Source organism: Carassius carassius, chromosome 22 (assembly GCF_963082965.1).
Source record: "Carassius carassius chromosome 22, fCarCar2.1, whole genome shotgun sequence".
NCBI classification, from domain to species: domain Eukaryota; kingdom Metazoa; phylum Chordata; class Actinopteri; order Cypriniformes; family Cyprinidae; genus Carassius; species Carassius carassius.
Genome location: NC_081776.1, coordinates 2,382,941 through 2,398,310, shown reverse-complemented (window position 1 = coordinate 2,398,310; position 15,370 = coordinate 2,382,941). Strand labels below are relative to the sequence as shown.

Genomic DNA, 15,370 nt, shown 5'->3' with positions numbered 1-15,370 from the left:
ACACTGAAAGTGCTCTATTTCAGTTCGTTTTCATTACCCACCTCTCCCTTTTCCATTAAGCTTAAACATAGTTGTGAAAACACAGCCCTGGGCTCAGAGTCCCCTGATTCTCCACACATGACCAGCATAATGAGTCCTGTGCTTCATTTCTTTGTTGTGTGACACTGGCCTCGTGGTTTGCACTAAATGAGAGAGTGTTGCACACAGAGAGGTTTGCATCAGCTTTGGCAGCCTGTCGATAACATTTCCACATGCAATTGGAAGTGGATGAGAGAGCAAAACAATATCAATTAGACAGGTAAAGCTGCCATTATTCATTGTGCAGTCATTAGTTTCATACAGAAATGGCCTGTAAAAACTAAGATGCACAAATTAAGTCAGATCTGAGACACACAAATCTCTCATATACACATTGTATACAGATGCATATATGCAAACCAACACATGCAGTGATTAATGCATTATATTAAAACAATTATTTATGTATAGCTTTAATTCAAATTTAATTTGGCATTAAAGCATGTCACTGCAATTCGAAAAACTGGCTGACATTAAAATCTATTGTGACAGCCACTCTGACCCTGATTCTTCATTCATTAAAACACAATGCAAAACAAGCAGCAAAGATCCTTCATGAACATGGTGCCACAAACAGAGTAAACAATTAATAAATATTCACTTTTAAACAAATGAAAACATACCAAAGAGTAAAGGTTCTTATATTACAGGATAATATAATCTCTAAGAGTTAGAGTTACTTTATATACACTTTATGTTTCAGAAAATGTGTCCTGTTTGTCCTGAAATTTGTCTGATGTGAGTTTGAATGTAAGTTTAGGCAGAATAACTGAATGTAAACTCACAATTGTAAGAAAAAAAGCAGAATTGTGAGAAGTAAATTTGCAATTGCAAGATATAAACTCATAAAAACAGAAGGGAAAGTGTGACATAAAAAGTCACAATTACCTTTATTTTTTATCCTGTGGAGGAAACAAGCTTCCATATTTATGCGCTGCAGCTAAATTGTTAAAAGTGTGCTGCTTTCATGAGGATTGCTGGGTGTGATTGTATGTGTTTGAGTGTTTGAAGAAAGAGTGTGATGAAGTTTTCCGCTTTCCTGTTGTTGTGTTTCGAGTGTGACAAACAGCTCATACTGCGAAGAACTGGGATGTCACAAAATGTGAGTGGTGGCGGTGTGTGTAATGTATAATTATGTTCATTATGTCAAGCACATTCTTTCAGAAGTGGCGGAAGTTTCCCAATATAAAAGCTGAAGGTTGCATTCGTTCCTCTGGTGCACTTTTCTAATTGCACATTCACAGACACATTAAAATCCTGTGACACTCACAATGGCTTTCTTACTACTCAGCGGCAAATTTCATTCTCCTCTTTACTGTAGATTTAATAGAGGCTCTGCTGTGAGTATGTTATTTCTTTTTGTATTCTAAAGTAGGCTGTATTGTGGCATTTTCTTGCTCATTTGAAATAATAAATGTTTGATGTACAGTGTAACATTCGCATTGCAACTCCAATTACAACTAAGCTGCACAGACATCAGTTTATTAACATATTATCACCATATCATTTACATATCGTTGTCTATGCAGTATTCAGCCATGAAAAAAAGGTTTAGGATGTAAACCTTGAATAAAATGTAATTAATACTTTGTTATTATTAAAGATTATTGTTATTAAGAATGCTCAAACTATTAACACTTTCAACTCTATGTTTATTCTCGTTGTTGTTCTAAATTAAAACTTTCAACATTATTATAAATTACAATTTATAAGTTTTGCAATCCAAATGTTGGTAAATGTTTTTATTTTATAACTATAAGTAAACTATTTGTTAATTTCTCTGTCTATCAGATTAATCTGGAAGCAGGTCAAATATTTTGAGTCTAACGGATGTTGTAAATATGTCAGAGAAACTAGCAGAGTTAATGCACCATAAACATGCCTTCTGTTAAATTGTGTGGCACTCTGTCTGTTTTTAACGCAGGAATGTGTTCTGTGTAAACCGCCCTTAGACTGTCACATGTGGCCTCTCATAAGACAGGAGAGAGGAAAGAAAGGTGTGACGAAGTCAGACACTGGAAATGGTCCAAATGTCACCCAGACGTCAGTCTGAAGGCTTTACGGTTTGCATTGACTGCTCAAGCTGGGGCACCTGACACTTCCTGTCCCCCGAAAGCACTGCATTCAGGCCTCGCTTCGAAACTTTTGTTGCATTTTCTTTTTAAAAGAATAGTTCACACAAATATAAACATTTACAGATATAGTACTCACCCTCAGGCCAAGATGTAGATGAGTTTGCTTCTTCATCAGAAAAGATTTAGAGAAATTTTAAATCATTTCCTCACCAATGGATCCTCTGCAGTGAATGGGTGCCATCACAATGAGAGTCCAAACAGCCGACAAAAACTTAACATTATGTGACTTGAAAAGCTGCATGTTTGTAAGAAACTAACTATTGTTACAAGTCCATAATCCATAATAAAGCTTCATCCAGTGAAAAAGTCCATCCTCTCTCACATTCTTCATCACATTCTTCATCAAAATCCATAAACCTATTTGTTTAGAACTGTTTTCCCTCATAAACGGTGCTTGAGACAGCAGAAACGGTGCGCACGGAAACAGAAATGCGGTAAACGTGGGGGATTTGAGGCCAGGCTAAAGGCTAACCCTAACAAGCCAGCCGTACCATCGCTGTTCTGATCCCATGTAAGATCCTTCAACAATAAAATGGACTTACAAAGACTCAGAAAGAACAACCAACAGGAAATGAGGGAATGCTGTGTCCTAATTTTAACGACAATATCCCTTACTGTGCGATTCAGCTAGATGGGCTCAATTGCTTATGCGCCGACAGAACCTCAGCGTCTGGGAAGAGTAAAGGAGGAGGACTGTGCGTGTATTTGAACACAGGTTGGTGCCACAAAGCCATGCCTTACCCCAATCTTGGCCATTCAGACCATATCTCTCTGCTGCTAATCCCCACTTAAAAACCACTGCAGAAACATGAGAAACCATCCACCAAAAACACCAGAGTATGGACAGAAGAAGAAAGCTCAGCTCTTCAAGACTGCTTCGATTGTACCTACTGGGATGTTTTTAAAGAGGCTTCTACACACAATAGTTACATTAATCTAGAGTATGCATCTTCCGTCTCTGGATTCGTCAGTAAATGTGTGGATGATGTGGTGCCTATTAGGACCCAACCAGCAGCCCTGGCTGAATGCGAAAGTCCATGCACTACTTTAGAGCAGGCGAAGCCTTTAGAGCAGGCGATAAGGTGGCACTCAGTGCAGCTAGATTAACCTCACCTGTGACATCAAAGAAGCCAAGAAATCCTATGCCTCTAGAATAATAATAAAAAAAAAAACATTTTAACAGCAATGATTCTGATTGAGTATGTGGAAAGGCATTCAGTGTGTAAAAGACCACGGGAATAATGTACTGCCTGTTTTCTCAAGTGATGTCAGTAAGACCCTCCTCAGGGTGAACCCTCACAAAGCTGCATGACCAGATGGAATTCACAGCCTTGTCTTTAATGAATGTACCCACCAACTGACTGATGTTCTTACAGACATGTGTAACATCTCCCCTAAGCAGGCGGTCGTCCCAATGTGCTTCAAATCCACCTCCATCACCCCAGTGCCAAAAACCCCCACAGTAACATGCCTAAATGACTATCGGCCTGTTGCACCCACCCCAGTGATCATGAAGTGCTTTAAAAGATTGGTCATGACTCACCTCAAAACACTTATCCCACCCACTCTGGACCCACAACAAAGTGCATACAGACACAACAGCTGCACAGACGATGCCATTGCATTCACAATTCACCAGATCCTTTCACATCTAGAAAACAAGAACTTGTATGTAAGAATGCTGTTCATTGTCTTTAGTTCAGCATTTAATACAATCATCCCAAAACAGTAATCGAAAAACTTTCTTTACTTGGATTAAGCACATCAGTGTGCAAATGGATCCTTGACGTCCTTAGCAAAAGACCACAGGTTGTCAGAATAAATACACAGATGTCCCAGCCCATTACCACGAGCACTGGTGCACCACAAGGCTGCGTACTGAGTCCACTGTTATACACCTTGCTGACTCATGACTGCATTGCTAAACACCAAAGCGATTCTACCACAGTTGTGGGGCTCATCAGCAATGATGATGAGACAGCATACAGGGATGAAGTGAACCATCTCATAGCCTGGTGTGACTATGTCAAGACAAAAGAGATGATTTTGGACTTCAGACGCACCAAAGCCCAACACCAGCCTTTATACATCAATGGCACTGAGGTTGAAACAACACAACACTTCAAATTCCTGGGACTGCACATCTCCAACGACATCACATGCTCCTCCTTAGTAAAGGCCCAACAGCGCCTATATTTTCTGAGAAGGCTGAAGAAAGCAGGCATGACACCCTCTATCCTCACGACTTTCTACAGATGTGTCATTGAGAGTGTACTAACCAGCTGTATCACAGTTTGGTATGGAAATTGCTCAGCATCTGACAGGAAAGCCCTACAACGGATAGTGAAGACAGCACAGCACATCACCAGGAACTGTCTTACTGCCATCGAAGATATCTACAGCACCAGGTGTGTGAAGAGGGCAGCCTCCATCATGTAGGATCCTTCTCACCCTTCCCACACCTTGTTCATGTCTCTCCCACCTAGAAAGGAGACTGAGAAGCATTCAGACTAGAACTTCCAGAGTCAAAAACAGTTTCTTCCCAAAAACAATCACTTCTCAACAGCTAGTCTGATGTGCACCTATATCTCACCCCAGGAACACTCCTCCCCATACACACACACACACCCCAAACACACGCAACACCCTCCCTAAGAATCTGAGAGCACCTTACAAATAAGGTTACATCAACATCTCTGCCTAACTCATAGACTTGTAATTACTTATACAACAACAGATGTGCAATACTTTGTTATTCATAGGCACTAATGTTTATATATATAATTATGTATATAAGAGCATATTTATTTTTCTACTACTCTAACTAATATCAATGCTGCTACACTTCATGTACATATACTCTATATTTCATATACAGTATAATGTTAATAAGAACACACTTATTTACCTGTCACTACAAATTTCCAAATGCTGTTATACTCCATACTGTATATGTATCAATGTCCTGTTTATTGACCTTTAACTACCTTTTTTTGTATTAAGTACGTATTTTAAGGTTTGGTTTTTTTTTTTAGGTTTTTTTTTGTGTATATTTGTGTATATGTGTCACCGTTGCTCTCTGGAGGAGCTATGTTTTGCTTTTAACCATTGCTATGCAATGTGCTAAAAATGACAATAAAGTTGACTTTGACCTGTGCATATTTCTCTCCTGATTCAAATTTGTCACTGCAGAAAGCCAAATTATGGATAGAGGACTCATATTTTAGCCAGAAGCAATGGTTTAAAGTTAGAAAGGTCTTAATGATGGATTTGTTTACAAATACACAGTTTTTTGCTTCTCAAGACATTAACTGATGGACTGGAGTGGTGTGGATTACTTGTGGTAATTGTGATATTTTTATCAGCTGTTTGGACTCTCATTCTAATGGCACCCATTCACTGCAGAGGATCCATTGGAGAGCAAGTGATGGAATGTACATTTCTCCAAATCTGATGAAGAAACAAACTCATCTTGGCCTGTGTACATTTTCATCAAATTTTCATCAAAACTATTCCTTTAAAACCAGAGTTGAATCGGTAAACACAGCAAGGAATAACAGATAGAATAATGATTCCAATGCAAACACATCTTACCGGTGCACTTTTTAAGGCTTCCTGGCCGCTTTCCATGCATCCCCAGCTTGCATCCAAAGTTCTCCTCCCAGAACTCAGCGAACCACACGTTCCTTCTGTTATTGGACAGCGAGCGGCTCCGGAAGTAGCGATCGAATGCTGAGGAGAGAGAGGTGAAGGAAAAAGATGATAAGCATCTGAAAAAAATGGCACACATTTATGTTGGTGAAGTGGTAGAGCATGCACAAATCCTCGGCGGAATTCCTGCCTGGATGTCTGCGTCTAATCCGTGCCCCCACAGACACAATTATACAATGTGTTCTGACAAAAGTGCTGTAATTAGTGGGTCTATTCCTGAGCTGGTGCCTGCAGGCCTGAGAGCCAGCGCTGGAGGGACAGAACTATGATTGCTTGAGTGCAGACAATGACCAGCAGGAGGCTTGGATGCACTTTAGCGCTTTATGGATGCGGTATTAAATGTCAGACCATGATGCTAATTGTTCGCAATTTTATTTTTTTAATGCGTTTCCTTTATAATAGGATGAATGAATTCATGTATACTGAGCGGTTGAGATGACTGTAAAATATTTGCCTAGTTTACCTGGATTAACAAAGGAATGAATTAAAAAATTATAAAATGAAATAGAAAAAAAATCACTTCTTCATGACTTTGCATGCATTTTTATAATTTATCCAGTAGTTTGCTATTACTGTTTTTTTATAACACTCATTTTATAGACATGGCCCTCGCAAATTTCCAACTGATTAAATAAATCATTTACAGTTCACTAAAAACTATTTTTCATAACAAAAAAATACAAAAATTACCATGATATAAGGTTTTATTTAGTACAGCTTGATAATCACAGTTTAAAATTCTCTAAGTTTTAAAGTTTTAATTTAATTTTTTTTTTTTTTACATTCACTCCTGGTTCTAAATATATTTTTTTTTGCTTATTCTTGTTACTAACACATAATGGGCCCTATTTTAACGATCTGAAACGCAAGTGTCAAAGCGAAGCGCAAGTAACTTTGTGGGCGGGTCTCGGCGCTGTTGCTATTTTCCCGGCGGGATAAATGGCTCTTGCGCCCGGTGCAAATCTAAAATGGGTTGGTCTGAAGTAGCTTCATTATTCATAGGTGTGGTTTGGGCGTAACGTGAAATAAACCAATCAGAGCGTCATCCAACATTCCCTTTAAAAGCAGGTGCGCAAGTTCCATTATGGAGTCGATTTTTTTTTCCTGCTTCTTGACGGACAAACCAATTTGTCAGATGTCCTTATATACATGTATGTCTTGCCACTATTGGGTAAACAGGTCTGATCCTTAATTACTACAATTAGCCTGAATAATTTGTAAGCTAGATTTATGCCTATTTTTTCACATCTTCGTGGCACACCACAATGATTTCCGTCATCTCATGTGTTAATCTTTTTTTATTGTAACAATTTATGATTTGCAAAAATAACTTTTGCATCTGTGTAGATTACATGAGCAAAGTGTGTGCGCGTTGTGCACGCTATACATTATGGTCAAGCATGCGCCCTTAAAATAGCATAATGAACAACGCGCAACGCGCCACTGACTTTAGACTAGATTTTTTTCTGGTTAGTGGCGCAATTGTTTAATGGAACAGCAAAATAGCACCAGGGATTGTTTGCGCCGGAACACGCCTCCTTTTTTGCGCTGAACCGCCCAGGGAGCGCAAGTTCATTCACTAGTTTAGCGACGTGCTTCTGTGGAGGGAAAAGCGCGCTTTGCGCGGGTGCAAAATAGGAATGACACATGCGTCGGTGTACAAAGTCAATTGCGCTGGGTGCAAGATAGGGCCCAATATGTTTGATCAATTGTCACATACACCACCATTTGGGGTCAGTATAAACATTATTATAAACTATTATAATTGTTATTATTATTATTATTACAAACTATATTATTTATGAAAGTAGCTAATATCTTTATTCAGAGAGAACAAATTAAATTGGTCAGAAGTGGCAGCAAAGATTTCCATTTCAAATAAATGCTGAAAAATTCAAAACTTTTCAAAATTAATAATATTAAGAAATAAAAATGGTTTCAGAAGGATAATTTGACACTGATTGGAGTAATGATGCTGAAAATTCAGCTTTGACCTCGAAAATAAATTACACTCTAAAACATATTCAGATGGAAAACATTTATTTTAAAGTGCAATAATTTTGTTTTTTCTTTTTTGAGCAAACAAGTACTACTGACCACAGATTTATGAACAGTTGAATCTTAGTGAGTTCAGTGTTTTCACATGTACTTTACGTACCCTCCACCGTGGCACGTTTTGGCAGGATGGTAATGGCCCCTTCTGCCACTCTCTCCTGCTGAATGACCGGTGAGATCTTGGAGCCCCAGCTGTCAGACCCCACCCACAGGAAGTGACCTGTCTGGTTGCTCCTCTTGGCAGCATCCAGCACTCGTCTGCAGACATAAACAAAGACACATCAGCCTCAAACAACAGAACACAGTTCCAGCACATCCATCTCTCATGCCTGATGCTATGCTGTATCTTATCTGCAGTTCAGATAAATGTACGTCAGGAGCTGCCTTCATCTTTTTGCTGTAACTCACCGACTGACTGATATTCAAATAAAGACACGCTCTCGATCATCACTCATGGATGGGAGTCGGATGGACCCTGGAGATCTAAAGCTGGGATTTCAATGGTCAGCCCTGAGAAGTTTTTGTCCATCTGTCTGCTTCTCACTCATATACTCTCAATGTATTTTTTTTTTGAGAGGGATTTGAGAGAGAGGACAGGAGCGCTGTCAAGCTGCTAGCACATTCTGTCACTGTCAAATATAGTGAGAAAAGCGACTGAAGACCAAATCCAAAACATGAAATTGCGGAAACAAAAATGTAATGAAAAGGTCTGATTCAGCATCAAAGTAACATTTGTCATAAATTATAAAAGTCTACATAACTTGAGTGTGAGGTCAAGTTAGCATTTGCCTCCAGGGCATACTTAAATAAATATTGTACTGCTCAGCAGTAAGACTCGCTCAGGAAAGACCAGCGCAATCTGAAGACGTGAAGGAAAATTAGAACATCCCTCCCTCCAGGCTCAGAAAGCCTCTCTTTACCTCCTCACCAGCATTTTTAATTGCTTTCCATCTGTATGAAGGTGCAGTAAAGTTGGACGATGTACAAGTGGCAACAGAGATAAAGGCGGGAGCTGAGCAGAGGCTGCTGGGAGGGATGGTACTTTCTGGGAAATGTGTTAATGAGTCTATCGTAGCTGTTCCTCCCTTTTTCCTCGCTCTGTATCACTGGCTGTGTTCAGAATAGCATTTTTAATTTTCTATAATACTATTTCTGAACTAAACTTCCTGTAATACACAATGCAGTGCATTTGAATCATGGTTAATATACTTAACTAAATTTTTGTTACCTAAATATATATCTATCTATTTATATATATATATATATATATATATATATATATATATATATATATATATATATATATATATATTTATAATACATTATGACAGTATTCTTAAGGCATTAAAATGAATGCATAATTCATTATAAAAAAAGTAAAATATGTTGTATTATCTCATGAATATTCATAAGAACAGTTTTAATATATTATAATATTTACTTATTTGTGGTTATAGCTTTTAAGAGTATGATAATTTATAACACAATGAACACGTGGTATCAATTTTTACAATGGATTATATTTCTCATAGTTATAATGTATTGTAAGTCTCATATCTTGCCATTTTTCTGATGCTACTTTACTTAAAGCGGTCAAAGACCACTTATAAGTAGCAATAATAATAATAATAATAATACATTTTCTCTCAAAGATCAGATAACAGATCAGATGAATTTGTAATATGACACATTTGCTTTGAACTATTTTTTATTGTAATATCAGTTTATGATTTTACCCTTTAGACAGCTGTTGATAAGTAACTCTGCACTACATATCAACTAGTGGTTGATAACACTTATTTTGATGGTCAACCAACAGATAAACTGACTATTGTTACCGTTTACGCTGCTGGAAGGAACACGGAGCCGAAGGATAAACGAAACAAGGCTTTATTATCCAACATAGGCATTCTCCAAACATGGATCTCAGAGGAAGACACAGGTAAGTAGCAAGTGAGTGGTTAGTAAGTAGACCCGACAACACTGAACTCAAAGGGCAAGGATTAAGTAGAAGGGATAATTGGGGAAACACAGGTGGATGGCATGACTAAATTAACAGGGACATGGAACACATGGGGAAATGAAGAGACACACCTGGAAACTAATCAAACCAGACACGGAAGACAGAAACTGGGTCACAGGGGCAAAAACACACAAACTGAGTCCAGATATGTAACATTACTCCCCCCTCCCGGTAGGTGCGTCCTCGCACCGTAGAAACAACAGAGGGAGGCGTGGGTGGGAACTTGGGAGGAGGTTCCGGTGGAGGACGGACTCCCAGGAGGGGGCCAGCAGACAGGGACCACGGAGGAAGGAGCCAGGGAGGAGAAGACGGAGGGAGGAGCCAGGGAGGAGACAGGAGCAGGTGGAGCCAGATGGTCCACCAGAGACCAGCCAGGACGGAGATCCATGGGTGAGTCGACGGCGGGAGGAGCCATGGTGAAGGAGGGGTAGACGACACCAGGGGGCCGACAGGCAGAGACTGCACCGGTGGGAGAGGAGCCCAAGATGGAGCAGCACAGCCACAGAGCCAGGGTGACGTCGAGGATCCGGAGGGCCTAGGTGGAGCAGAAGGCTCAGGCGACCAAGGCGGAGGCGGGGTCCTGGAAGACCGCTGTGGAGCCGGAGCGACCGAGGATGGAGGTGGAACCAGAGGGAAGGAGGAGCTTGACAGAGCCGGAGGGATGGAGTGACGAGGTGGAACCAGAGGAGTGGAGTCCCGAGGCAGCGGATGGTCGACGACTGACCAAGGTGGAGCCGGAGGGACGAGGGAGCCCGGTGGAGCAGGTGGGATGCCAGGCCAAGGTGGACACGAGGGAGCTAAGAGCCAAGGCGGAGCCGCTGGGTCGAAGGACCGAGGAGGAGTCCAGGGCTCGGAGGCTGGAGGCGGAGACAGGGCCTTAACATGCCAAGGCGGAGCTGGAGACTGGCAGTCCAGCGGCGAACCATCGCGCCCAGATGGCGCGGACTGAGGGTGAGCTGCGGGACTAACTGGCACCAGCAGGGATGACGAGGAACTGGCTGGTCTAGGAGGAGGAGAGAGAGGAAGGATGGGAGGAAAGACAGGAGGATCAGGGCTGGACGGAACCAGCGGAAGTGGAGCAGAGGGACTGGCAGGTCCAGGAGGAGGTGGGAGAGGGAGGCTGGGAGGGAACACAGGAGACACAGAAGATTCAGAGCTGGGCGGAACCAGCGGAGAAACAGAAGCTTCAGAGCTGGGCGGAACCAGCGGAGACACAGAAGATTCAGGGCTGGGCGGAACCAGCGGAGAAATAGACAATTCAGGGCTGGGCGGAACCAGCGGAGAAACAGAAAATTCAAGGCTGGGCGGAACCAGCGGAGAAACAGAAAATTCATGGCTGGGCGGAACCAGCGGAGAAACAGAAAACTCATGGCTGGGCGGAACCAGCGGAAATAAAGCATAGGAACTGACTGGAGGAGGTAGGAGTGGGAGACTGAGAGGGTATACAGGGGGATCAGGGCTGGACGGAACCAGTGGAGAAAAAGGAAAATTAGGGATTACCTCCATAGACCAGTCTATAAGATCCAGAAGTTGCTCCATATTTTCTGATCCCGGATACAGCTCACCCTCAGTCGCAGGAGTGTGGGCAGGGCTTTCCTCCACGCCCTCGATCTCCACGAGGACTCCCACGATGCACGTTGTTGCCGGCTCACACACCTGGTCAGTCGCGCTCTCGAGATCCTGCTCCTTATCACTGGATGGCTCGGGCTCTGCGGCTGCGGTGGGCTCTGGCTCCGTGTGGCGGGATGGTGGCTGGCTGGTCTCTGGGTCGGGAGTGGGACTGGCGAGATCCTCCATGGGGCAGACGGTGAGAGGTGACCCATTTCTCGCCAGAGTCCACTCCAGGAATGCGGCGAAGTCCTCCCGAGGACCATCTTCGGGCGACAACGCTCTGCACCTGGAGTTCAGGCTGGCGTGATAGAAGGAGCAGAGCGCGTGGTCCGGGTAGCTGGTGGCATTAGCTAGCAGTAGAAACCGTCTGGTATGGTCCTCGAGAGAACGTCCTTCCTGCTCCAGCAGGAGGAGGAGGAATTCGGGGCTATAGAGGGGATCCATTGACACACTATGGAAAGAAAAAGACTGAAAAACGGAAAACAAAACGGAGGGAAACACGCAGTTTTTAAACTTTTTAGGTCGGGTCTTCTGTTACCGTTTACGCTGCTGGAAGGAACACGGAGCCGAAGGATAAACGAAACAAGGCTTTATTATCCAACATAGGCATTCTCCAAACATGGATCACAGAGGAAGACACAGGTAAGTAGCAAGTGAGTGGTTAGTAAGTAGACCCGACAACACTGAACTCAAAGGACAAGGATTAAGTAGAAGGGATAATTGGGGAAACACAGGTGGATGGCATGACTAAATTAACAGGGACATGGAACACATGGGGAAATGAAGAGACACACCTGGAAACTAATCAAACCAGACACGGAAGACAGAAACTGGGTCACAGGGGCAAAAACACACAAACTGAGTCCAGATATGTAACAACTATAAGTGTCTTTGCAAGAACATCAGCTTATTCTACCAGACTAGAGTCTATCATTCTTGTGCATACTAATACTCTAATGAGAGTTAGTTGGCATAGAAATAAGAGTGTGTGTGTGTGTGTGTGTATATATATATATATATATATAATGCAAGTATTATATTCTGAACACAGCCAGCTTCCTTCCTTTTTACTTTCTTACTTTCCTTTCTTCCTCAAGGCACTGATAAATGGTTTCTCTCAGCTGGAGATCTTTAAGAGAGTGGTTAGTGGTTAGTGGACAGTTAGCCAGGCAATGTCTTTCGGGAACAGAAAGGTGACACCTGATATCGTCCTCATTTGCGAACATGATGATGGCCCGGGCGTTAGGGGTCTCCAGGAGGCGGCGGATGATCTTGTCGAATTCCCCAGGCCTCGGCTCCCGAGGGATCTTCAGAGACTGTGCGATACACACACCACCTAGACAGAGAAAGATACTGAGAATTAGGCAATGTTCATTCTAGACACAAAATCCCATTTGTTTTCTAAATCCAGCCATTTGCAAGCGATGCAGTCCGGTCTGTTCATTCAGACAGTGTAGTCAAAAACATGCATATCTACATTGTTTGCCAGAATAAGACAGATGATTACAAGAGAATTTTATTAATTATAATTCAACACGTACATTACATTTAGGAGAAAGTTACCAATGAAATCTGACAACAAATGTCTCATAAATGTTGTTTATTTTGCTCAAATACAGAGTTCTGGCATGAAACTCTAGATGGCGCAGTCCAATAGGTCTAAATCAATCTGAGCTAATGACATCATTATCACATGGCACAGCTGATTGGGTCTCTCCTGTATAGGTAGTCAATGATATATGACTAAAGCTTGCTATAGCACTGCAGCTTGCTTCAGAAACCCTTTACTTTCCCCAGCTCCACCTGTATAGAGAGGTGTCTCCAGAACGCTGACTCTTTCTATAGCAACTGTGACTTCCAACGACACAATGACTTTTCCCAATTAGCTCTTTTATTCAGAAGGCGTTGCTTCCTTTAATATAGTGGCCATATTTCCCCAGTCAAAACTATACGAGTGACAGGTCTTGGGTATTTTATAGCCTTTGACTCCATCAGTCAAATCTTGTCTCCAGGTGCTTGACATAATTTACTCAAACTTAACACAACATACTTACAAAAATCAGGTCTTGACAGGCCATACTGAGGTGGACAGAGTCATATTTCATACTTAATGTTAGCTGTAATATATAAGCCTCCAACCCATCAAGAGCTAAATTTTACCATTAACGTTCTGAACGTGGGTGAATGATGGACTTCCTTCTGTTACAGTCCTGTTAATGAGTGCCAGAATTTTCCTTAGTGAGCCATGACACTGTGTGCCAAACCAATGTGACTCCTTATACATTCTGTCACAATGACAAATACTAATTAGCCTTAATTAATGCCCCTCACAATGGTAATCACCAATCTGTTGCATTCATGCCCTCCGAGTTTATGGTGTGCAATATTTGCTTGGGGCTACACTACAGAGGAAACAGTAATTTAGGTCATTAGCTGCCATTTTTGTGTTGTTGCTTTTTTTTGGCCACAAAAGGTATTTATTAATATTTGTGCTACATTAAAGCCAGATTGTGACACTATGAATAAAACATAGCTTTGAAGATATAATACATTCAAAAGTTTAATAGTTTTATTCAGCAAAGATAAATTACATTGATCAAAAGTGAGAAGACATTATAATTATGGTTTCTGAAGGACCATCTGATCCTGATGCTGTAAAATGATGCTTAAAACTCTGTGATTGATTTATTGATTGATTGATTGATTGGTTGATTGATTGATTGATTGATTGATTGATTGATTGATTGGTTGATAGGTTGAAATCCCATTTCTGAGTTGCAAGACGTTAACTCACCATTGTAAATGTATAATACACAAGTGTCTGATATAAACTCATAATATTTTAAAGAAAAGACAGAATAGTGAGATACAAAAAAGTCAGAGTTGTGAGATTAAAAATGTTTTTTTTATTATTATTGCTGGGTTTTATACAGAATTTTGAAGGGGAAAATCTTTTTTATTTGAACTGTACATGCAGAATGGTGAAATGTGAAATTGGAACTGCAAGAAAAAAGTCAGAATTCTTAGTTTATTTCTCACAATTCAAGCAATGAATCAAAACAGCAATGAATGCTTTCGTCACACTAAAACGCTGCCTGTTGGAAAAAGTAGCTTGCTACAAGAATAGCTACTGTTCTGAAAACAGCTAAGCTACTGTCACGCTACCCAAACAATGTAGCAACAACACAAGGCACAGAACATGTCTTTCTAACTCACTGATGTCTCTCCAAATCCCTTTCCAAATTCAGAATGAGGCTTTTGGTGGCTTTTCAATACACCAAATTCCTTTTGCATTTTGTGCCTTTCCATTTATTCGGCGTTCAATAGCAGATACAGCGCAGGGACTCATACTCAGATAAATGGCAAGGAAGAGAAACACTGGCTTTACTGAAGCTCATAAATTGTTGCATGAGCAGACACCAGCATTGCAGCATGTTGCAGAGAGTGAGCTGGAAGATTTTGGGCTTGAGCACTGAGATAAGCAGCTCCGCCTACCATTGACTAATGCATGAGCCCTAAGTGTAAAACTCAAGAAATTAGTCACTAGACAATTAATATGCATGAATGACTGCATTCAAATATGCCCAGTTTATTTATAGTTCTAAAAGAACTGGCAGAATAACTGTGAAGCCGTCATGCACACACTTCAAAACCTCCAAAACAATTCATTGTAATAATACTCAAAGTGCACAGTGACTTCTCTAATTGTATAAAGCAGCAGTTTGAAGTCATTTAAGCAGCTTGTCTGGTAATAAAA

At 41.2% G+C, this 15,370-nt stretch overlaps 1 protein-coding gene across 2 annotated transcripts in view; it reads right to left on the bottom strand.

Moving 5' to 3' along the window:
- The window catches only part of LOC132098668 (metabotropic glutamate receptor 8-like), a 181,965-nt gene that overhangs the window by 51,696 nt on the left and 114,899 nt on the right, over window positions 1-15,370 (bottom strand). For both annotated transcript variants that reach the window (XM_059504771.1, XM_059504772.1), the window contains exons 4-6: window positions 12,814-12,949; window positions 8,083-8,237; window positions 5,808-5,945 (exon numbers count right to left, since the gene is read on the bottom strand). In XM_059504771.1, coding sequence (XP_059360754.1) covers window positions 5,808-5,945; window positions 8,083-8,237; window positions 12,814-12,949 — 429 coding nt within the window. The remainder of the gene's footprint in view (window positions 1-5,807; window positions 5,946-8,082; window positions 8,238-12,813; window positions 12,950-15,370) is intronic.